Source organism: Lacerta agilis, chromosome 16, assembly GCF_009819535.1.
Source record: "Lacerta agilis isolate rLacAgi1 chromosome 16, rLacAgi1.pri, whole genome shotgun sequence".
Classification (NCBI taxonomy): Eukaryota; Metazoa; Chordata; class Lepidosauria; order Squamata; family Lacertidae; genus Lacerta; species Lacerta agilis.
The window spans coordinates 5,962,348-5,985,534 of NC_046327.1; the positions used below are offsets into that span (position 1 = coordinate 5,962,348).

The following is a 23,187-nucleotide window of genomic DNA, read 5'->3' on the forward strand; positions in this document are numbered from 1 at the left end:
GCATTCCCATAGCAATACTGAGCATTGTGTGGAAGACAGCTGTGACCATCAGGGGTACCCAGTGCATAATAATTTCTAATGTAATAAGCAACACAGTTCTAACATAATAAGCAACACATTTCACATCAACCCTGCATTAAATTATTACAGCAATAAAAATAAAACATCAGTGTTCCCACGTCACTCACACCTTTCCCATCAGATTCAGTCAACGTGGCCAATAGCTAGAGATCATGGGGAAGTTAATCCAATAGCATTTGGAGGGCTACACTTTTCATTTATCTGTTGCCCTTTTCTTTACAGTCAAACCTCCAGCCCAATCGCCTTCTCAATCCGGCCTGTGGACAGTCCGGGAATCAGTGTGCTTTTACATGATTAGAATGTGTCCTTTTATTTAAAATGCATCTCTGGGTTATTTGTGGGGCATAGGAATTAGTTCATTTTCTCTCTCTCTCTCTCTCTCTTCAAAATATAGTCCAGCCCCCCCCCCCCACAAGGTCTGAGGGACAGTGGACCGGCCCCCTGCTGAAAAAGTTTGCTGGCCCCTGCCTCAGAGCTTTGTGGTCTATTAGGGAGAGGATCGTTTTAAAGCGCTTCAGTGCTCTTGGCAATTGTATCTCCTTGTAATAAAACGTTCTTATATTCAAACAGGTAAAACGGTGCAGACTGGAACATTTTGGGATGTTGTTGTAGTAACAGCAGTTGACAAGAAACAAGAAATTGTGATCTTTAAACGCATTGGTATTTTTGTTTTAAATGTTGGTGCTTTGATTTTTTAAAAATTGGGAAGTTGTACAAGAAAAAAGAAATGAGCTGCATTCCCCTTTCTGCCACAGTTCTTTTGTCAGGAAGCAAGTTGCACTTCCTGAAACAGACGGCATTCCTGCTCTTGTTGCCAGTAAAAGGGATTTGCTTCAGTGATGTCTTTGAAACCATTTTCTTTTGCTGGCAACAAAAGACTAGGAATGCCGTGTCTGTTTCAGGAAGCGCAACTTGCTTCCTAACAAGATTTACATCCAATAGAAAGAATTTGTATTACCTAAGTATTGCATACAGACTGTGTGTTGGTTGAATGCAATGTGTGGACACCCCTGTTGCATTGTGTTAATTATGAACCCATTACAAATTGGTTTTTAGAAAAGGCAGAGAAGAAAACGAACAGTTCAGGGCAATCTTCTCGAGCCAAGTAGAGTGGAGAACTTCAGCTTCGCAGCTTCTGCAGAATTTGGCAGTACTGACTTGCAGTGTTGCAGAGGAACAGCAGGCGGCAACCCAGAGTATATAAATGCTTGCATACACACAAATACCTCTCCAAACTCAGTAGTGTACCAGAAGCAAAGCTGCTTTTCTTGGCTGCAAGGCAGACTTGTCAAACGGTCACACAGGTTAGTACTGTAATTGATAGCAGGGATCGAAGAGGGGGCGGAATGAGCAGTTGGAACCGAGGTGTCGCAGTATGCAGAACATTTAAATCTTACACTTTCTTACACCATCACCCAGTGTTAGTCCAAAGTTCAGGTTTTGTAATGCGAAAAGCAGGCTTGGTTTGACGGCTTTCTGGGATGACGAATTGCTGACATTCTCAAAGTTATCCGTTTCTGTTTGGTGTTTTGGAACTGTTAGTATGTTGTTGTTTTTTTCTGGGCCTTCTCTGTAAAGCAGAAAGAGAGAATCTTTTTGACCCATTCATCCAATTTTATTTTTATTTTTGTAGGGGGGGGGGAGGAGTGTTAATGACATCTGTCAGTCAAGCACAGTCCTTCCTTAACTATTGACAACTATTGGGTTAATTGATCCATCGCTATAACGCTTTCCTGGTTTCTTTTGCAGCTTATCTTTCCCCCGTCTTTGATTCGGTGATCCATTCAGGCAGAACATAAAAAGTACTGGGCACTAGTTCACATTTTAAAATGTTGGTCTTAAGTAATTCTTGAGCAGATCAAAATGAATGTGCATTTTTCTTTTAAGTCTAAAACTGAACTATTGTGTCTCCCTTTGAAGGGACTAGGGGGAATCGGATGCCTGTCTTGTTAATTTTTTAACTGGCCAGGCAATTTAAAATCCAGAGCATGGAAGGGGGTCTGATACTTTGCAAGGACAGTACAAAACCTGGTAAAACTACTTTGCAGCACTCGTGCTTGCAAATAGATGGCTGTTATTTTTAGGGTTCCTTGCTATTCCTTGCTAACTTAACCCAAACACACAGACATACCAATCCTATATTTGTTTACTCAGAAGTAACTTCTGCTGAGGTTAGTAAGATTTCTCTTTATTACATAACTATGCATAAACTTTTTCTATATAGTCATACCTTGGTTTCCGAACAGCTTAGTTCTTGAATGTTTTGGCTCCCGAACACTGCAAACTCAGAAGTGAATGTTCTGGTTTGTGAATGATTTTCGGAACCTAAAAGCCTGGCAAACTTGGCAAAGGAGGAAGAGGAAGGAGCAGCCCAAAGAGCTGCTTTCGGGCTGCTCGTTCGTCCTCCTCCTCCACAGCAGCAAAGGTGAATCGGCTTATACTTGAGTCAATAAGCTTTCCCAGGTTTTTGTAGGAAAATTAGGTGCCTCGGTTTATATTTGGGTCGGCTTATACTCGGGTATATACGGTATATAAAAATCTCTCAACAGTTATTGCTATGGCACTAGTCTAATCCAGAGGCAGGGAACCTGTTGCCCTCCAGTTGTTGGGCTTTCAACATCCCTGACTATTGGCCATGCTGGCTAGGCTTTAAGGGAGTCCTAACAATATCCTGAGGGATGTGGGTGGCGCTGTGGGTTAAACCACAGAGCCTAGGGCTTGCTGATCAGAAGGTCGGCGGTTCGAATCCCCGTGACAGGGCAAGCTCCCATTGCTCGGTCCCAGCTCCTGCCCACCTAGCAGTTCAAAAGCATATCAAAGCACATGTAGATAAATAGGTACCGCTCTGGCGGGAAGGTAAAGAGCGTTTCCTTGCGCTGCTCTGGTTCGCCAGAAGCTGCTTAGTCATGCTGGCCACATGACCTGGAAGCTGTACGCTGGCTCCCTTGGCCAGTAATGCGAGATGTGCGCCACAACCCCAGAGTCAGGGGTCCCTTTACCTTTACCAATATCCTAAAGGGCTCTGGTTCCCGATCCCTGGCCAAATCTATCACATCTTCTTAAGTTTTCCCTGTAAGATGCATCTAATACATTAACGTCTAGGATGTCAGTAGCTTTGACATAATGCAAGAGAAAACTTGCAAAACGTAACGTTCCGTTTAGCAATGAATCACCAGGAGAATGTATGATTGATCTTTCGTTGCTCATGTTCTTTCACCCCGAGGGAGTGGTGGTTTCATAATTCTTCTGATTACAAAGCAAAGCAACCTCTTGGCAGTACGACAGAAGATAACCTAGAGAGATTAACAAATTGCAGTGGGCAACACCTGCCTTTGTCCAGGGTTTAAGGCACGCCCTCATTGAGGATTCTGGGAGATGAACTTGGGACCTTTTTCATACAAAACAGATGCCAAGCTGCAGCCCTTTGCCCATATCCTGTGCATTCATACCTTTTATCTAACAAGGAAATTAGCTTTCATACCTGGCCATTTGCTGGCTGAGGCTTATTAGTTGAGGGAGAATATATATATATATATATATATATATATATATATATATATAACCCGAGCAAACCAAGCTCAGTTGGTTAGAACGTGCTGCTGATAAAGCCAAGGTTGCAGGTTTGAGCTCTGTAATGGGAGAGCTGGATATTCCTGCATTAGACTAGTCACTAGAAGATCCCGAGGGTCGCTTCCCTTAGGGTTCCCCTACATCCAGGAAAACCTGGACATTGTCCTCTTTTGGGGAGCCCTAACATGCACATACGGGTAGATTTTTTTTTAACAATTTAAAGGAAATGTTGGGGGGCGCACACATGCTTGGGAGGGCGCTGTGCCGCAGATGCAGCGCAGCAGAGCAAGGCCGTTGCAGCGAACATCAGGAGCCGGAGTCCTATCTCTGCTCGGGCTGATCTGCATGCTGCTGCCAGCCCGAGCTGGGGAAAGAGGCACACGGGCATTGCTGTGGCAGCCCCACATGCCTCTTTTCCTGACTTGGGCTGACAGCGGCTTGGGCTGCCCTTTTTTCCTCTTCGATATATGGCAACCCTACTTCCATCTCTACAATTCTATGATTGTATGATAATTATTGCTATAGCACTAGTCTAGTCCAGAGATGGGGAACTTGTGGTCTTCCAGATGTTGGATTTTTCACCATCTGGGGGACCTGTGTTCCTCCAGATGTTGGATTTTCACCATCCCTGTCCGTTGGCCATGCTGGCTCTAGGACTCATGGGACTCCCAGCAACATCTGGAAGACCAGATTCCCCATCTCTGTCCGAAATTAATCTACCACATCTTGTTGCAGTTTCCCGCAAGTTTCAATATGCTAACGTTCAGGGTGTGTCAGCAGCCTTGGCAATAATACAAAAGAAAACGTGCAAAGGGTAATGTTCCCGTTTAGGAGCGAATGGCCAGGAGAAGGCACGAAGCTTGTGTTGATCGTTCACAGTGAAACGCCCTTTCACACCGAGAGAGTGGTGGTTTCGTAACCGTTCCGATTACAGAGCAATCTCCTTGCAGTATGACAGAAGAAAAGGGCAGAAAGATTGGCAAATCATTGTGTGCAAAGCTACCCTTTAGTTACACATTTCAGTGCCTTGAAAAGAGGACGTGTTTAAATCTTTAAAAGGGAGTGACTTGGATGGAGAAGAGGGGCTGACTAAGGAGACTTTAAGCAGATAATATGGAACAAAATCCAGTGGCAGCGATTTGAAACCAAGGTTGTATTCGCATGGCAATTTGTTGCAATTTCCGGATTGAGAAGGCAATTGGGCCGGATCCAGCCCACAGGCCTTAGGTTGCCTACCCCTGATCTAGAGCAAGGATTAGCGCTCGTTTCTGTGCTGTTGCTTCAAAAAACACCCATTTGCAACCGACACAGAAAGGTATGCTAACTTTGTTCCAGATTCTGCTATATTTCTGGAAGTGGAAAGCTCAAGTATAATGCGGAAATTAACCATTAGGGAAATGTTGGGGAAATTGACTAATCTGCCATGTGAATGCAGCTCTCTTCCACACTCCTTTGCCCAAAAGAGAGGAAGGGTGCAGTGGAAGGTGTGCTGTACAGCTGATAGGCATGATGAAATCTCAAAAAATGTAATGCTTTCATGAAAAGGAAAGAAGAGAGAAGGTTGCAGGAAGATGTTAATTGGGCTATCCTGGAATTGCAAGGAGGATACCCACCAGCCTGTTCAGGGAGCCGATTAAGAAAATAAATCACAGAAGTGTGTTCCCAGTTTTAATCTGGGGCTGGGGAGACACACAAACCTTTGCTTCAGCAATCAAAGAGTGTGGAGACCAGCGCGTTGGTAATTCCTCTAATGGTTTATAACTTTGTATAATCTTATTTGATCACTCAGGACGTGAAAGATGGTGCGTGCGAAGATTTGGATCTTGAAGAAGCACTTTGAGGGATTTCCTAAGCACAGTGATTTTGAACTGAAAGAGGTGGAACTACCGCCACTGAAGGATGGAGGTAAGAGGAATTTTTGCCTTCGTACTCAAAAGCTTTATGTGAATAAACTGAAGGGGCGAATCCAGTGACTCGTCGTTTTGGCCCACCATCAGAACATGAATCTCCATAGGATGCATGTGGAACATTTGCTAAGAAGAAATGATTTTCATTGCATTTGATTCCAAGGGAGATGGAGCAAGCTTGTATTCTGCTGCTCCAGAGAATAGGACAGGTAAAGAGCTGTTTGATAATGGAATGAACTGTCTCAGAAGGTGGTAGACTCTCATTCACTGGAGGTTTTTAAACAGAGGTTGGATAGGGACAGTGGTGTAGCTTGGGTTGACAGCGCCCGGGGCCACATGGATGGGATAGGAGGGAAGGAAGTGGATGGAGTACACATGCACATTCAACTGCCTAATGGCATCCACGTCCAGTGACAGAAGCGTGCAGCTGTATTCAGGCAGCACCGTGTGTTGAAATTTTGCACCCCTAACCATTTTGCAACCGGGGCGACTGCCCCTGTGGCCCCCTCATGCTACGCCACTGGATAGGGTTTCTTTCACTGTGATTCCTGCATTGCAGAGGGTTGGACTGGATGACCGCTTGGTCCCCTTCCAACTCTACGATTCGAACTTAGTAAGACTTACTACTGAGTAAACATGTCTTGGATTCCAGTCTGATGCCTTTCAAATGCCCCAACCCTATCTGGTTCTCCCTTCCCATGGTGACTATTTTTAAAAGAATTCAAGAGACTGAGTTTGTCTCGCAAGTCCCCAGTCTATGGTCAAGTTTGCTCTTAATCTACTTTATCATATTCTGTATTTCAGAAGTGCTGCTCGAAACTGTGTTCCTCAGTATTGACCCATATATGAGGTATTGTTCATTTTGTTGGACTTACCCATTGAAGTATAACCCTGAAAGTGCAGTACAGCCTGACTATACCTCTTGCCTAGATTTCCCTACTACAGTGGTACCTCGGGTTGCGTACGTAATTGGTTCCGGGTTACAGTTCGTAACCTGAAAAGTACGCAACCCAAACAAGCACGCGAAAAACCCGGAAGTAGCGGTTTACCGGAGTTTGTAACCCGAAAAGTACGTAACCCGGAGCGTACGTAACCCGAGGTACGACTGTAAATGTTAACTCTGGGCCAGTTTGGATGCAAGACAAAAACCATAGTTTAGCATTATGTGAATGAGCCCACAGCAAACCTTAGGCTCTCGCACGCTCCTTTGTCGCTGTGGCCACCAAGAAGAGTTCAGAATTGAAAACAAAGACCACCACAGCCAACCACAAATGAACAACTATACCTTAGGCCAACCCCAACCTCTCACAACCAAAGGAACACAAGCAAACAACAAAGAACCTGCACAAGCAACGCTGACACCAAACCCTACATACGGTATATTAAGTAAAATAGAATGATCGTCACCCTACCCCACTCCACCTATATTCCGCCCCATCCACCTCTTCCCCCCTTTTCTTCCTAATATCTCAACAAATAAAACTGATTTGTAAAAAAGTTACATGGAAAAAATACAAAAGAGAGACATTGCACATACTTTTGTAAATCAAGAAAATCTTTAATAAGAAACACAATTAAAAAAAAAAATCAGAATCTTTCACTTCGGTTTTGAAAGTTAGCAAAACTTGCTGTGTTTCCCCAAACCCAACAAGATGTAGCTACGTAGTCTTAGTTATAGTTAGCGGAACCGAGCCAACTCCAAACCATAGTTAACAAATCTGGCTCGTTTCCACTAACCATACATAACAAATAACTACCGGTGCAGACAAGGTTTCAGGCATCGCAGCAAACCACAGTTATTCGAAAGCAGAAGTTTCTAATTTCTTCACGGCCGTGAGGCAAGTGGAAACGGACAGCGTGAGCCCAAGAGTAGCTGAATCTGTGGTTGAGCATTGTGTCGAAGCCCAGCTTTCACCTTCCCTTGAGAGCTTATTCTGTAGTAGAGTTTTAACGGTAAATTGGTGTAAGCTTCCAGAGGATAAGTCTGCCAACAGAGCCTACGATTTCCTCTTTACATGGGGATATTCTTCCCCAAAGATTTGAAATCCCTGTACGGAATTCTCCTATGAGCAATTTATTATAAAAATATATATAAGATAAGATAAAAATATACTTTCAAATGCTGAGATAAGGCACCCCATGACCAGGAAGTAGCTGAACCTACTTCACTATATCATGACACATTTTTTAAGAACGTCAACAGGCAATTTTATGAAATTTCAAACACTGTAGAAAAAGTTCCTCGTGAAAAATTATAGACTGGCCGCCCATTGTTAACAACTTATTCTGTCCCCTGTGTGGTCTTGATCACGCATGCATTATATTGCCATTAGTATTTCATTTCTGTTGCTTTTGCCATAAGTAAATGCCATAAGTAGGGTTGTTAATTCTTACCAATCTCTACTCCTGTGCCTTTAATAGCACGTTCTCTCTGCAGATGCTGGTAGTTTAGAAAGCTTATATGCAGACTGTGTAAAATTCACCTATGAGTTGTTCTGTAGTTCTGCTCTCCAGGTGGTTGTTGACTGCACAGGAACAGGCCAGAACATTGCTCTGGTCAGTTTGAAAACTCCGAGCTATACACCATAACGATAAGATTGACTTGGATAGCACGCCTCTTGTTGCATGCTCTTGTGTTTTGAAGCGGTCATGGTTATCAAAAGTTTATAAAGGCAAAAAACAAGAAGCATAGTAAAAAGGCTGGTTCTGGGTTCGAATCCCAGTTGCCGGTGCAAATTGCTCCCATTCCTGCAAAGGCATGCTCTGACAAGCCTGTCTTGTTGGTGTGTTTTGTTTTGTTCTCTGCAGACCATACAGCAGGATTCATCTGAAGGAAGGGGATACAATGTTGGGATCCCAAGTTGCAAAGTAAGACCCTCCATCGATCTCTCTCTCTCTGTGTGTGTGTGTTTGTGAAAAGATTTTGCCAGCTGTGTTGTTGTTGTTGCTGCTGCTGCTATTATCATTGATTCTTAGTTAATATAAAGTAGTTTTAGCATATCTCTTGCACTTTGCAAATGTTTAAGGTGGAGTTCTTTAAACAAGCATACGTGCGTGTGAGAGAGGAGGAGAAGTAGACTGGAAACAGAATTAAGATTTCAGGGAACAGATTATATTTTAGCAGTGCTTTTTTCTGGGGGGGATGCATACCCCTAAACATTTTGTGAATCTTTGTACTTTTGTCCATTTGCTGTATTTATTTTCACAGATTTGAACTATGAAATGGTGATTTTCTCGAGTCAAAATGAGAGTACCCCTAAACGTTTTTAAATAGAAAAAAGCACTGTATTTTAGTAGATTTGTGGTGATCGATATTAGAAATGTAGGCAGCTTCCTGCCTGAAACCAATGATTCCTGGATCTGAGTACAGTCAACACCCATTAGTGGCAGCTTTCCAAAACCTTAGATAGCCCTGCCTTTCTCAGTCATAGCTGGAGATGGGAGGATTTGAACCTGGGCATAGGGCAACCAAACTATCTGCTCTCCTGTTGAGCTACAGCCAACTACTGGAGTGTCAGGCTCCCTTTCTGTATTGTATGTGACTTCCCCTAAAGATTTTTGGGAAGAGGAAGTGATGGTTAAACCTCTCTGGGAATTGTAGCTCTGCGGAGGGAAGAACTCTCAGCTAATAACCCTCAGCACTCTTAACTAACTACAGTTCCCATGATTCTTTGGCAGAAGCTGTTAACTATGGCAGTGTTTTTCAACCACTATTCCGCGGCACACTAGTGTGCCGCGAGATGTTGCCTGGTGTGCCGTGGGAAAAATTGAAAAATTACTTTATATATAGTCAATATAGGCACAGAGTTAATTTTTTTAACATTTTCTAATGGTGGTGTGCCTCGTGATTTTTTTCATGAAACAAGTGTGCCTTTGCCCAAAAAAGGTTGAAAAACACTGAACTATGGTACAGCACAGCATTAAGTCTGTAGAGCAGACGGGGGACCCTTATCAATCTAACCTGTGTCCCATCTTTGGAGAGCATGTTGACAATTCTATGCAAAAAAATAATCTCCGGTACCTCCCTCTGCACAGTAAATCTTGGAGGAAATCAAATCAAATCAAACTTTATTCACGTAGCCAACAGGCCATTGCGACTAAAAATGCAGATAAAACAGATAAAAATACTGGAGAAAGACCAGTCAAGTACACAAATATATAAATATACTGATAAATCATATGAAACCCCCAGGCTAAAAGGCCGTTCAAATAGTGACCTCGTTCTCAGAGAGTCAAACGATTTTCTCTGTTATCGTTTCTGTTCCTGCTAGAAATAAGGTAGGCAATGAGGCCCTAATTTGGCGGCCTGAAATAGTCAGTAGAGATGGTACGATACTCTCGTTCCTCAGAGCTATATAGATAAGCCGATCGAGACAAATATAGACCTCAGGTGCATGGGCTAGTCATATATGCCGAGTTGTCTTTCAAATTGTGGCCCTTAGTCTCATTGCCCTCTCAATGAATCTGGCGACCTTCTCTGTTGTCTGGATGTTCTGGTCCGCTAACAAGTAAAACATTGCGGCCGCTGATGAGCGACCTGGGGCGGAAAGTAGGAGGGGAGTAATAATCTCGCTCCTCAGGTCTTTTGCACAGTAAATCGTTGCAGCTGTTTGATACCTGTTTAGAAGTAAATGACAAAATCTGCATTTACTTTGCTGTACGCAGAGCAGTTTTGCTGACGCAAGTGTGCTTTTTAAAAAAAATATAAAAATATATCTAGAGTTCTGGAAAGCAAGTGTCCCGCGTACCCTGTGGGTTCCTTCGTCATAGCGAATTCAGGCTGGACCACTCACTTCATCTCCACAAGCAAAGGGATGTCGCTCATGCTGCCCGGATGGCCAGAAAAGCTGCCACGATCTCTGGCTCTCGGAGCTGTCGGCATGCCGGGGTGAGTGGCCTCGGAAGTGGCCCAGAAGCTTTGGGGATGAGCTTCAAGTGTGTGGCTTCCACTCACTTTTGGGCACACCGGCGCATCGTGGCGCTTGTGCCAAATGTGAGAGGGCATAGGCGTGGTTGCGTAGCCGGTGGGGGGGGCAGGTCTTCCCCCTCCAGATCCACAAAAGTTATTGAAAATCATTGGAAGTACTCAATTAACTGAGGTTCTGCCCACACAACCCAAGCCTGCCCCCCCTGTAATGTCCACTTTTTATGGATATATTTACCCGTGATTTCAAAATTAATAAATAATGCTCAGCGACTTCTGCTGCCCCCCCCCCCCACAAAAATCCTGGGCGTAGGCAGAATGCCTGTCCCGGGGGCACTGTCTCTGATTGGGGGGAGGCCTTCGAAGGACCCTTAAATGGGGGGCAGTGGTGGCTGGTGCCCATTGGTATTCGGAGGGAAGAAGGCAGGGAGGTCAACAGCTGGAACAGTCTGAGCCAATGAAAAGTAGAGCCCAGACCATGGTTGCAGGTGCACTGACTTGGGAGGGAGATGGGGGGGGGGGCTGATGTCATGTGACATCCAGGTGCTGCGGGTGGCGCTGTGACCTAAACCACTGAACCACTTGGGCTTGCCGATTGGAAGGTTGGCGGTTCGATTACCTGCAATACAGTGAGCTCCCATTGCTCTGTCCCAGCTCCTGTCAACCTAGCAGTTTGAAAGCACACCAGTGCAAGTAGATAAATAGGTACCAGTCCAGCGGGAAGGTAAAAATTGTTTCCATGCGCTCTGGCTTCCGTCACGGTGTCCCATTGCGCCAGAAGCGATTTTAGTCATGTTGGCCACATGACCCGAAAAGCTGTCTGCGGACAAACGCCGGCTCCCTTGGCCTGAAAGCGAGATGAGCGTCACAACCCCATGGTTGCCTTTGACTGGATTTAACCATCCATGGGTCCTTTACCTTTACCAGGTGCTGCATGGCAGCTCGCCCTCCATGGCCAGCTGCCTTCTTCCTCCTAGCGGCAGAACTTTTTTATGGCACCCGGGGTGTCCGTGTGCACTGGGGGTGGAGAAGGCAAACAGAGCCCACCGCATTGCAGCCCAACCCTTGCCACTGCCAGAGCAGCACCAGCTTTGCAACGCAGCTAGGGGAGGTTGGCGTGAGAAGGATGCCATGCCCCCTTCGATATGCTTGACAATATAACTTTCTCTCTCTCCCCTCTGCCCCTCCCAGGCTCACTGCCTACTTTGGCCTGCTTGAGGTCTGCCGGATGAAACCTGGAGATACCATCCTGATCAACGCTGCAGCTGGAGCTGTGGGGAGTGTGGCCGGGCAGATTGCGAAAATAAAGGTAAGCGGTCGTGGGAGAAAATGTTGGTATTATGGGCCCAGAGCATATGGTTACCAGACATCCCCGTTTCCTGGGGACAGTCCCTGGATTTACAAATCTGTCCCCGGACAAAATCCATCCCCAGAATGTCCCCCGATTTCATTTAATGTCCCCAGATTTATATTTCAAGTGTTGTGGATTTATTAGTAGGGAATGAATGTTGCCTGATTGGTTCAATGGCACAAGACGCATCATATGGGGACTTCCGGCGAGGCAAAATGGCAGGCGCCACGGCAGCGGGCAGCTCCTGAAGCCAGCCAGAGCCAACTGCGCTACCAGGCTGGCTCCAGGCTGCTGAGACTGCCGCCGCCGCTGCCGAGGGGGAATCGGGGATGGTCGGCACATCAACTGGGGGAACCACTGCCCCCCCGTGACCCAAATCGAGCCTGGAGCGAGAGCGCCCGGCCACCCATCCAACTGCCCAGTGGTGCTCCGGAGCCAGGAAAACCCTGGAGCCAATGCAGGGAGAAGGAGGAGAGGAGAAAGAGAAGGAAAACAGAGAAAGAGGAAGGAGAAAGAAGGGAGCCCCAACCTTGCCCTGCCGCTGCTGAGGAGAAGAGGTAGGAGAGCACCGGGAGGGCAAGGACACGTGGCCGAGCCCAGGCCCAACCCGAGCCTATTCCACAGCGGCTAGTGCTTCAAGAGAGCAGGCGTGGTTTTTGACGTCTGGGCATGCACAGAAGCAATTTCCGGTGTCACGCTGCGCCAGTCCGGCCCACAGATGATCTCTGTGGGAGTGATCTGGCCCATGGCCGGTAAACCTTGCCGACCCCTGATCTACAGGTTGCCCAACCTTGCGCCCCCTGTCCGTCCCATCCGGATAAACTCCAGTGGTACCAGGGTTGGGCTGGTGGCTTGGCATCTCTGCCCCACCATGCCAGCTGATACGGGAAAAGTGTATTGGCATGCAGTGTTCACTTTGATCCGATAATAATAATTTATTTGTACCCCACACATCTAGCTGGGTCTCCCCAGCCACTCTGGCCAGCTTCCAACAAATATCAAAATACAATACAAAGTCACAGATTAAAAACTTCCCTAAACAGGGCTGCCTTCAGGTATTTTCTAAATGACAGGTAGTTGTTTATCTCTCTGAGCCCTGATGGGAGGGCGTTCCACAGGGCGGGTGCCACTACCGAGAAGGCCCTCTGCTTGGTTCCCTGTAGCTTTGCTTCTCGCAGTGAGGGAACCTCCAGAAGGCCCTCGGCACTGGATCTCAGTGTCCGGGCGGAACGATGGGGGTGGAGATGCTCCTTCAGCTATACAGGACCGAGGCCATTTAGGTCAGCACCGATACTTTGAATTGTGCCGGGACCGTACTGGGAGCCAATGTAGATCTCTCAGGACCGGTGTTATGTGGTCCCGGCGGCAGGAGAGGGTATTTCTTTCCGCAGGTGTGGTTGTCTCAGAGAGACCAAAGTGCTGGCGCTTTGGCTTCTGTCCCGGTGCCTCAATATTCTTTACTTTTTGTTAAGCTCCGTTGGCCCTTTTGCTTGTTGTCACGACTTCCCTGCTTGATGCCTTGCATGTGACGATGACACAGAGTTCTTTATCGTGCATAGGCTCGTCGGCTTGCACAGTCAGGAGAATTAAGGACGCTACAGGCCTCCGAAGAGGAGCATGGATGAGAAATGGCAGGAAGCAAGCCGTCGATCCGGTTTCCTTTTGAGCGTGTAGCGTCGTGATGGTTTTCTGAACGGCGCGAAAAACAAACGGGTTTTGAAACGGTGCGAGCAGTGCGAGGAAGAGTTATATAACTTGTTCTCTTTATCCCGCAGGGTTGCAAAGTGGTTGGCTGTGCAGGTTCGGACAAGAAAGTGGCCTTCCTCAAAGAACTTGGCTTTGATGAAGCCTTCAACTATAAGACGGTGGGGTCTCTGGAAGAGGCCCTGAAGAAAGCTTCGCCCGACGGCTATGACTGCTACTTTGACAACGTAAGTTCAAACGGAGCGGCAGGTCCAGGTGGCGGTCTTGAAATGCGGAAGACGTTAGTGCCATTTGCTGGCACCGATGACATGCACACTGGGCATGGTGTGGAGGGTGAACAGAACCCACCGCCCCAGCCGTTTATGCCAATGTCGCCAGGCGGGCACGTGGGACACGGAGGGTTCATGGAGCCCATGGCCCAGCCCTTGGTGGTCGAGTCCCCCTGGTGCTGGCTGGGCGTCCGTTCAGCAAGGGGGCCGGGGATGTGGGTGCGAGGCCAGGCTCTGGGTCCCAGAGACCCCTAGCAAACAAGCAGGGCAGGATGGGGACACCTGGTTCACCCTCCCTAAAAATTGTGCCTCCTAGGCCCCCGCACGCTCTACCCCTGATTGAAGGCAAGCTTTTTGGACTGTGTGCTTGTTTGGGGTGTGAGGCTGTCAAAAGCTTTTGGTCTGACCTCGCTAGAGCAAGGCTATGCCAGTGCATAGACTTTGCTGTAGCAAAGGAGCTGGTAAACATCCTTGGTGTTGTGCAAGCAACAGCCTGAGGCTGTCCCAATGCAATGAATGGTAGAGATGGAAAGGGGTCCCCTAGGGTCATCTAGTCCAACCCCCTGCAATCCAGGAATCTCAGCTAGATCATACTTGTCAGACGGTATAGGTGCTGAGCGAGCCACGCCCACTTCCACACCTGTGAGCATTGTGTCAGAGGAAAGGTGAAGGCAAGATTTGTGTTCTGAACCAGAGGAGCCTACCTTGTAAAGACAAGCCTGCCCAGAATAATTTGAACACCTGCATGGACTTGCCAGTTTGATCTTGCCAACGCATAACCGCAGAGGCCTGGTTCCTCAACCTGCTCAAGTTCCTGGAAATAAGAGAGACTGCTTGCAGCAAATGTTTTTGGTTTGAAAACTTCAGAAACGGAGACCCCATCCACGGAATATGCTCAAAGCGGTATTGTGCCACTTGAAACAGCCATGGTGTCAGGGATCTTCCCCGGTGTTGCTCATGAGTAACTACTAAGCCTCCTTTGAAGAACTGAAGTTATTTATTAAGCGTAGCTATTTACAAGCGGAGCTAGTTTAAAACATGACCGTTCAGTCACTATCAGAACCCGGAAGAAGAAGAAGAAGAGTTTGGATTTGATATCCCGCTTTATCACTACCCGAAGGAGTCTCAAAGCGGCTAACATTCTCCTTTCCCTTCCTCCCCCACAACAAACACTCTGTGAGGTGAGTGGGGCTGAGAGACTTCAGAGAAGTGTGAGTAGCCCAAGGTCACCCAGCAGCTGCATGTGGAGGAGCGGAGACGCGAACCCAGTTCCCCAGATTACGAGTCTACCGCTCTTAACCGCTACACCACACTGGCTCATTCCTTCTGCTACCCCGCCAACACCAGATCTTCGGCACCCTGAAATGATGTCTCCTGGGTCCTCTAGCCCCCCTGCGCTGTGCCTGTGTCGGAAGCTGTGGGCTAGCCTGACTGGTGGTGCTGTGTCTTTCAGCAGTGTCCCGGAGCCCTTGCTCCTCTCCCTCGCTTGGAGACGATTCCTGTGATAGATTGGATGAGGAGGAAGAGGAGGATAGGAGTCCATCTGCAAAAGGGGACTGGGCTCCCTATAGCTTCGTGGGCTGTCTCCCCTTGAAGAGCAGCTTTCCCTGCCCTGCTCCTGAGCAGGGCTTTCTCTCCCCCTCTCCTCATGAGCAGCTGGGCTACTCCTGACACATGGCTTCCCTGCAAAGGATCCTGGATACTGTCATTTGTAAAGGGCACCGAGAGTTTTTACCAGTTTGGTGTAGGAGAGCCAGTTTGGTGTAGTGGTTAAGAGCGGCAGACTCGTAATCTGGGGAACCGGGTTCGTGTCTGCACTCCTCCACATGCAGCTGCTGGGTGACCTTGGGCTAGTCACACTTCTCTGAAGTCTCTCAGCCCCACTCATCTCACACAGTGTTTGTTGTGGGGGAGGAAGGGAAAGGAGAATGTTAGCCGCTTTGAGACTCCTTCGGGTAGTGAAAAGCGGGATATCAAATCCAAACTCTTCTTCTTCTTCTTCTTCTACCAGACCTCTAGAGGTACAATTCCTAAAACGGTTTAGCAGGCAGTTCCTGTTTCTAGGGAACTTTGGGAATTGTAGCTCCTTTTGCCCAGGTTGTAAACAGACCTAATTCCTTCAACTGTTCCTCATAAAGGACTCGGCTACATTAGTCGAAGAGGGCCGCGGCTGGCGCTGTGGGTTAAACCACAGAGCCTAGGTCTTGTCGATCAGAAGGTTGGTGGTTCGAATCTCTGCGATGGGGTGAGCTCCTGTTGCTCGGTCCCTGCTCCTGCCAACCTAGCAGTTCGAAAGCACGCCAAAAATGCAAGTAGATAAATGGGTACCGCTCCGGCGGGAAGGTAAACAGCGTTTCTGTGCACTGCTGTGGTTCGCCAGAAACGGCTTTGTCATGCTGGCCACATGACCCGGAAGCTGTACGCCGGCTCCCTCGGCCAGTAAAGCGAGATGAGCGCCACAACCCCAGAGTCGTCCGTGACTGGACCTAACGGTCAGGGGTCCCTTTACCTTTACATTAGTCAAACAACGTTTTGAATTCCTTACAAACATGCACCACTAGATGGCACCAGAGAGAAAACATTTTCTATAGGTTTTCTATAGGTTTTTATACATTGTGGTCCCCAACCCTTTGTTATAATAATTTAATTTCTGACTTATTTATAGAGTCTGCCCCCCCCCCGGGTGTGTAGATCCACCCAAAGCTTGGTTTCCAGTTCACAAAGCCACCTTCCTCCCCTTGTGGGAAGCTTTTCAATAGTAAAGAAAACTGTTGGAGTGTCCAAACTCCAAAGTTGATTTTATTTAAGCAGATACGCATGCAAAGTGCTTCAGGGGGCGACCTGTCTCCCCTCACCAAAAAAATTAAAAGTGGCGAGCCTGCCTGAATGGAGAGAGAAAAGAGAACAAGATTGTGGTCAAATCCACATGCACGCTATGCATTTGGTAACGCATGCTTGCACCAGTTTAGCAGTCATGCGTTTCCCACATTAAATATTGGGAAATGTCCAGTATGTGCTGGGAATTGCAGCAGAAATCCCTCAGTGTTTGTTTCAATGCCTTGCATCATGGCACATCGTAACGGTCTTTCTCTGAACAGGTCGGAGGCGAGTTTTCCACTGTTGCCCTGGGCCAGATGAAGAAATTTGGGAGGATTGCTGTGTGTGGCGCCATCTCCTTGTACAATGACACAGTGCCCCAGAAAGGTAAAACTTGTATTTACGGTATATTTTTTATTTTGTCTCTTGCTTTATAGCTTCTGGGGAGAAAGGGTCACTTGCTGATAAAGGGACAAGTTTATAATGCTCACAGGTGTCGCACTTTGCAATTTAATGGCGCTGTTCTTCAGGAATTCCATTGCCATGTTTAACAGGCAAAACAACTGGCAGAAGCTGCCAATGGAAGCTTTTGATTAAAAGTTCAATAGCTGAGCTGGTAGAGCCCGGGGCTCTTAATCTTAAGGTTGTGGATTCGAGTCCCGCATTGGGTAAAAGGATTCCTGCATTGCAGGAGGTTGGACTAAGTAATAATAATAATACTTATTATTTGTACCCCGCCCATCTGGCTGGGTTTTCCCAGCCACTCTGGGCGGCTTCCAACAAAAATCAAATACATTAAAATATCACACATTAAAAGCTTCCATAAACAGGGCTGCCTTCAGATGTCCTCTAAATGTCTGGTAGTTGTCTAGCTCTTTGACATCTGAAGGGAGGGAGTTCCACAAGGCAGGCGCCACTACCGAAAAGGCCCTCTGTCTGGTTCCCTGCAACCTTGCCTCTCGCAATGAGGGAACCACCAGAAGGCCCTCGGCGCTGGATCTTAGTGTCTGGGCTGAATGATGCGGGTGGAGACGCTCCTTCAGGTATACAGGACCTTCCAACTTATTATTATTATTATTATTATTATTATTATTATTATTATTAATACTATTATTATTATTATTAACAGCAGCAGCAGCAGCAGCAACAACAACAGTTAATTTAATTTATATACCACCCTATACCTGGGGGTCTCAGGGCGGTTCGCAGAATAAAATCAAAATATAAAATCACAAAATACATAATAAAAATAAAAACAACAATCCAGTTACACCCTCCCCATTATTATTTTTTTAAAAGGGCATAGGATGTCAAACAGATCAACCAAAATGAACCTTTTTGCCTGGCACCTAAAGGTGTATAATGAAGGTGTCAGGTGAACTTCCCTGGGGAGAGCATCCCATAGAGGGGGAGCCACTGCAGAGAAGGCCCCGCTCTCGTGTTGCCACCCTCCGGAGCTCTCGAGGAGGAGGCACACGAAGGAGGGCCTCAGAAGATGATCTCAGGGTCCGGGTAGGTAGGTTCATATGGAGAGAGCCGGTCCTTGAGGTATTGTGGTCCTGAGCTGTCAAAACCAGCACTTTGAATTGGGCTTTACAAGAAGACAACACGCAGAAAGCTCTGGGATGCAATGGTTCAATGTTATTGTCTGGGTTTGCCCTAAAACGTGAGTCGGCGAAGGAGGGCAATTCCGTTTTAAACGGTTAACATGTTGAAGCAACCTGCGTGTAGACGACAGAAGACCCTGTTCAAACAACAACAAAGGCTGTAACATTTGCTGGATCTTTTCAACGATCCTTTGTGTAGTAGCATTCAGTGTAGCTTGATTTCAGAAATACGTATTTGAGGAGCAGAATAGTTTGACACCACAAGAGGTCCGTAGTGAGCTAGAAACCACTTGCTGCTGCTTTGAAAATAATTTCAGCGTTCCCCCTTATCGTAGCACCACAGTTGAGCTGTTGAAACTCGGGCTTCTAGTTGGCGAGACTTGAGTTAACTGGCTCCACCCACTCACCCACCCACCGCAGTTTCCAAATGCTCCTAGTCTTCTGAAGTCAGTGGGACTGTTGGTACAAATCAGCTCACCATTCCTCTGGCAAAGCACTTGGAAGTGGTAGCGAAATTTGCTAATGGCTGGTTTGCGATTGGCATCAAATGGTTACTCCTTTCAAGCTGTTGGGATGTAATGAAAAGGAGTATCGGGCCTGGAAACCTCGGTTAAAAATGGCTCTCTAGCTGTACAGTTTGGGCAGAATTAAGCAAGAGGCAGGGCTTCAATGTATCCTACCTGTTGGTATTTTAATATTTGATGGAAGCCGCCCAGAGTGGCTGGGGAGACCCGGCCAGATGGGCGAGGTATAAATAATAAAGTATTATTATTATTATTATTATTATTATTATTATTATTATTATTATGAAAAAGCAAAGAGGGCAGTTTTGGGTGGTCATTTATTTATTTATTAAATTAAAAACAACAACAACAACACTTCTGCTATGAGCTTATTTTGACTGTTAGCTATGCAACAGGATTATATGAAAGCTCTGTGATCTCTGCCGGAATGGGAAGTTGGGGAACAATGGTTAACTGGGCTTTGCTCAAAGATGGCGTATTTCCTCTTGGCAGTTCCAAGGTGGCTGAAAGAGGGCATGCGGCTGCTCAGTTGCCCGGCCTTCTGATCCAACAGGTTCCTTTCCCCCAACTTTCCCTCCATCAGACAGGAAGAAGCACAGGGAAAACAGGTTTGGTGATGAAAAAAGCAAGAAGTGATAGGGACCAAGCATGGCTATTGTAGCTTAAACCCCTAGTGCAGAAGCACCTCTGAATTATGAAGGAAAAGAAGAACAGTGGGTGGGGACAAGTTACCAGCTAGGAAAGGTAAAGGTAAAGGGACCCCTGACCGTTAGGTCCAGTCGTGTCCGACTCTGGGGTTGCGGCGCTCATCTCGCGTTAATGGCCAAGGGAGCTGGCGTACAGCTTCCGGGTCATGTGGCCAGCCTGACAAAGCCACTTCTGGCGAACCAGAGCAGCGCACGGAAACGCGGTTTACCTTCCTGCCGGAGCGGTACCTATTTATCTACTTGCACTTTGACGTGCTTTCAAACTGCTAGTTGGGCAGAAGCTGGGACCAGAACAATGGGAGCTCACCCCATGGTGGGGATTCGAACCACCGATCTTCTGATCGGCAAGCCCTAGGCTCTGTGGTTTAGACCACAGCGCCACCCGCGTCCCTTATATCAGCTAGGATATTAACTGTGCAGCTGAAATACTTCTTTGCTCAATTGGATTTGCAAATAGATGGGATATATTTATTTTTTTGGGGGGAGACGCTTGATCGTATTGAAAAATACACTTAATTCCCCCCCCCCTTTTAAGAGGAATGAGCTTGCACTGTTTCCCAGACAGTGATAGAAGCTTCACATGAAGACTACAGGAACGTAGGAAGCCTCCTTGGACTAAGTCAAACCATTAGCCCGTCTTGCTCAGTATTGTCAACACTGACCGGTTGTGGCTCTGAAGTTTCAGGCAGGGGAAATTGCCAGTCCTACCTAGAGATGCCAGGCATTGACCCCCGCAAGATAATAGAATCATAGAATTGGAAGAGACCACAAGGGCCATCCAGTCCAACCCCCTGCCAAGCAGGAAACACCATCAAAGCATTCCTGACAGATGGTTGCCAAGCCTCCGCTTAAAGACCTCCAAAGAAGGAGACTCCACCACACTCCTTGGCAGCAAATTCCACTGCCAAACAGCTCTTACTGTGAGGAAGTTCTTCCTAATGTTTAGGTGGAATCTTCTTTCTTGTAGTTTGAATCCATTGCTCCGTGTCCGCTTCCCTGGAGCAGCAGAAAACAACCTTTCTCCCTCCTCTAGATGACATCCTTTTATATATTTGACCATGGCTATCATACCACCCCTTAACCTTCTCTTCTCCAGGCTAAACATACCCAGCTCCCTAAGCCATTCCTCATAAGGCATCGTTTCCAGGCCTTTGACCATTTTGGTTGCCCTCCTCTGGATAACTGCCACTGAGCCATGACTAGTATTTGCACCCTGCGCCGAGTTCGGAGGGTTGGAGTAAACGATGCCTGAGGTCCCTTCCAACTCTGCGATTCTAACACGGAGCTCAAGCTGGTGCTCAAACTGCCTGTAGCGTGCAAATTTCACGAACCCTTTCCCTCTTGTCTATCTTCCAGGACCTTATATGCAGCTTGTTATGATCCTAAACCAGTTGTGCATGGAAGGGTTTGTAGTCTCGCGCTGGGCGGACAGGAAAGAGGAAGGTCTGAGAGCACTGTTGAAATGGGTTGAAGAGGTAAGTTGGCTGGTGTTCTGTGATGTCCTTGGACCCGCGAGTGGTGAAACTTGATCCAAGTCCATATCGTGATACTGGTCTCATAATTTATGACCTGCCAATATATCATGATGCGTGTTAGGGCTCGGCGATACATCACCCGAAACCGGTTTGAAGTCCATATTTTGATAGCGGTTTCGTAATTTTTGAAACTATTGGGACAGCGGATGCCCAGAGAAGGCGCCAGCAAAATTCAAGATGCGGGGGAAACCCGTGAAGCCAGCCACGGCCTCTACATAGCTCCATCCTTATTTCAGACATCGTGATCTATCAGTATACAGTTGTACCTCTACTTAGTATCTCTCTGGAAAGGGAATCTTCGGGTTATGGCCATGGCAAACCCAGAAGTGTGTACTTCCAGGTTTCGCCCCTCGCGCATGCACAGAAGCGCGCCTCTATTTACGTTATTTTCAGGGTGCAAACGAACCCCCGGAACGAATTAAGTTCGTATCTGGAGGGTCCACTGTATTGCAATGTTTAGCTGGTGAATATACGTATGTCGGAGTGGCTAGAAAGGTCTAATCTGATGATGGGGTTTAAAATTTGGGGGCTAGGGCACTTTTATTAGCTTAATCCCCCCGCTCTGTTTTTTTACGTCCCATTTTGCCAAGGTCACATGAGCTGTGTTTCAGATCACGTGGCCTACAAATCTCCCTACCCACCGAGCAGCCGTCTTTTACAAAAGTGTAAAAGAAATGCTTGTGGGCATTCATTGTGAGCGATCAACACAGTTCCTTTCGCCACCTACCCAATAATAATAATAATAATAATAATTTATTTATACCCCGCCCATCTGGCCGGGTCTCCCCAGCCACTCCAAATCCCTTGGCCTTAGCAGAAGCATGAGCGTTTGACCCAAAAACACCGAAACAAGATTTTCTGACGGGACCAAAAAGTACAACAAATGCTTGGAAAGTTGTCTCCTCCTCTGTTGGGCTTTTTTTGTACTTGAGACTGTGGTGAAGAGTCCCAGGATGACAGCGGAGGCAGCGGTGGGAACTTCCCTGCTGTAAAACAACTTAAAAGGCAAACTGGGAAAACTTGGCAGGTGAACCCCAAAGAGGGGGTTCCCTCTTGGCTTCAGCCCAATTCAGGGGTTGCCACGACAGCCCAAGTGCCATCTCCCCATACCCGTTATTTTTTGGTGGGGGGTGGGAAAGGAATTTTTTTGGCTGCCATGAGGGATAAGAGCCTACAGTAGCTGGGGATATAAGGACCCCCCCCCGATTGAGAGCGAGGGTTGGGAGTGTCTGTGCTACCCCAGTTGAAAAGTGGGGCACCTAGGCATTTTGTGTACCTGAAGGAGCGTCTCCACCCCCATCGTTCAGCCCGGACACTGAGGTCCAGCTCCAAGGGCCTTCTGGCAGTTCCCTCCCTGCGAGAAGTGAGGTTACAGGGAACCAGGCAGAGGGCCTTCTCGGTGGTGGCGCCCGCCCTGTGGAACGCCCTCCCATCAGACGTTAAGGAAATAAACAACTACCTGACTTATAGAAGAAAAACTTTTTTGAAGTTTTATTCTGTTTTTAGTGTTCTGTTGGGAGCCGCCCAGAGTGGCTGGGAAAACCCAGCCAGATGGATGGGGTATAAATAAATTATTATCATTATTAATTATTATTATTAATTATTAGAGACCTGGCTCAGTGCCCCCACCCTGATACAGTAAATTAAAGCGGAAACTTTTCCATGGATTGTTTAGTAACAAACCGAAATCTAAAACCCATTTTTTTGTTTCGTGCAGGGGAAAATTAAGTGCCAAGAACATATCACCCAGGGCTTTGAAAACATGCCGGCAGCATTCATGGGAATGCTCAAAGGAGAAAACACTGGGAAGGCGGTCCTAAAAGTTTGACGGGCACGTGGCCTACGCTGGCAAGAAATCCGGCACAATAAATGACTACCCCCCCCTTTTATTTGTAGACTCGTCTGTCTTAACTGCCGAAAGCTCATTCATAAACATGCCAGCTTGCTCCTGTTTCTTGCGTAACTGGATTATGCTGAAAGCCTGGGCCTCTGTACTCCAAAGGTTAGGTGTTGGAAAGATTTGTAGCAAGTAGGATGTCCAATTTTAAGGAGTGGTAGAGGCACGTGCAGAATCCTCTGTCCTCTTTTGTTACCTTACCAGCCTGCAACCATTTTTTTCCTAGAAAACAGCTGGTATGAGCAGATGGGAAGACTTTATTGCATTTATCCCATAGGGATGCTCAAAGACACC

The 23,187-nt window shown here is 47.0% G+C and overlaps 1 protein-coding gene across 1 annotated transcript; it reads left to right on the forward strand.

The window, feature by feature from the left end:
- The first annotated feature begins 1,287 nt into the window (after positions 1 to 1,287).
- PTGR1 (prostaglandin reductase 1) lies at positions 1,288 to 22,885 on the forward strand. The gene is made up of 10 exons (XM_033173478.1): positions 1,288 to 1,385; positions 5,441 to 5,556; positions 6,363 to 6,408; positions 8,367 to 8,426; positions 10,279 to 10,446; positions 11,674 to 11,791; positions 13,609 to 13,764; positions 16,905 to 17,010; positions 20,818 to 20,936; positions 22,714 to 22,885. The coding sequence occupies exons 2-10, from the start codon at positions 5,451 to 5,453 to the stop codon at positions 22,822 to 22,824; spliced, it is 990 nt and encodes a 329-aa protein (XP_033029369.1). The 5' UTR covers positions 1,288 to 1,385; positions 5,441 to 5,450; the 3' UTR covers positions 22,825 to 22,885.
- Positions 22,886 to 23,187: the final 302 nt, after the last annotated feature.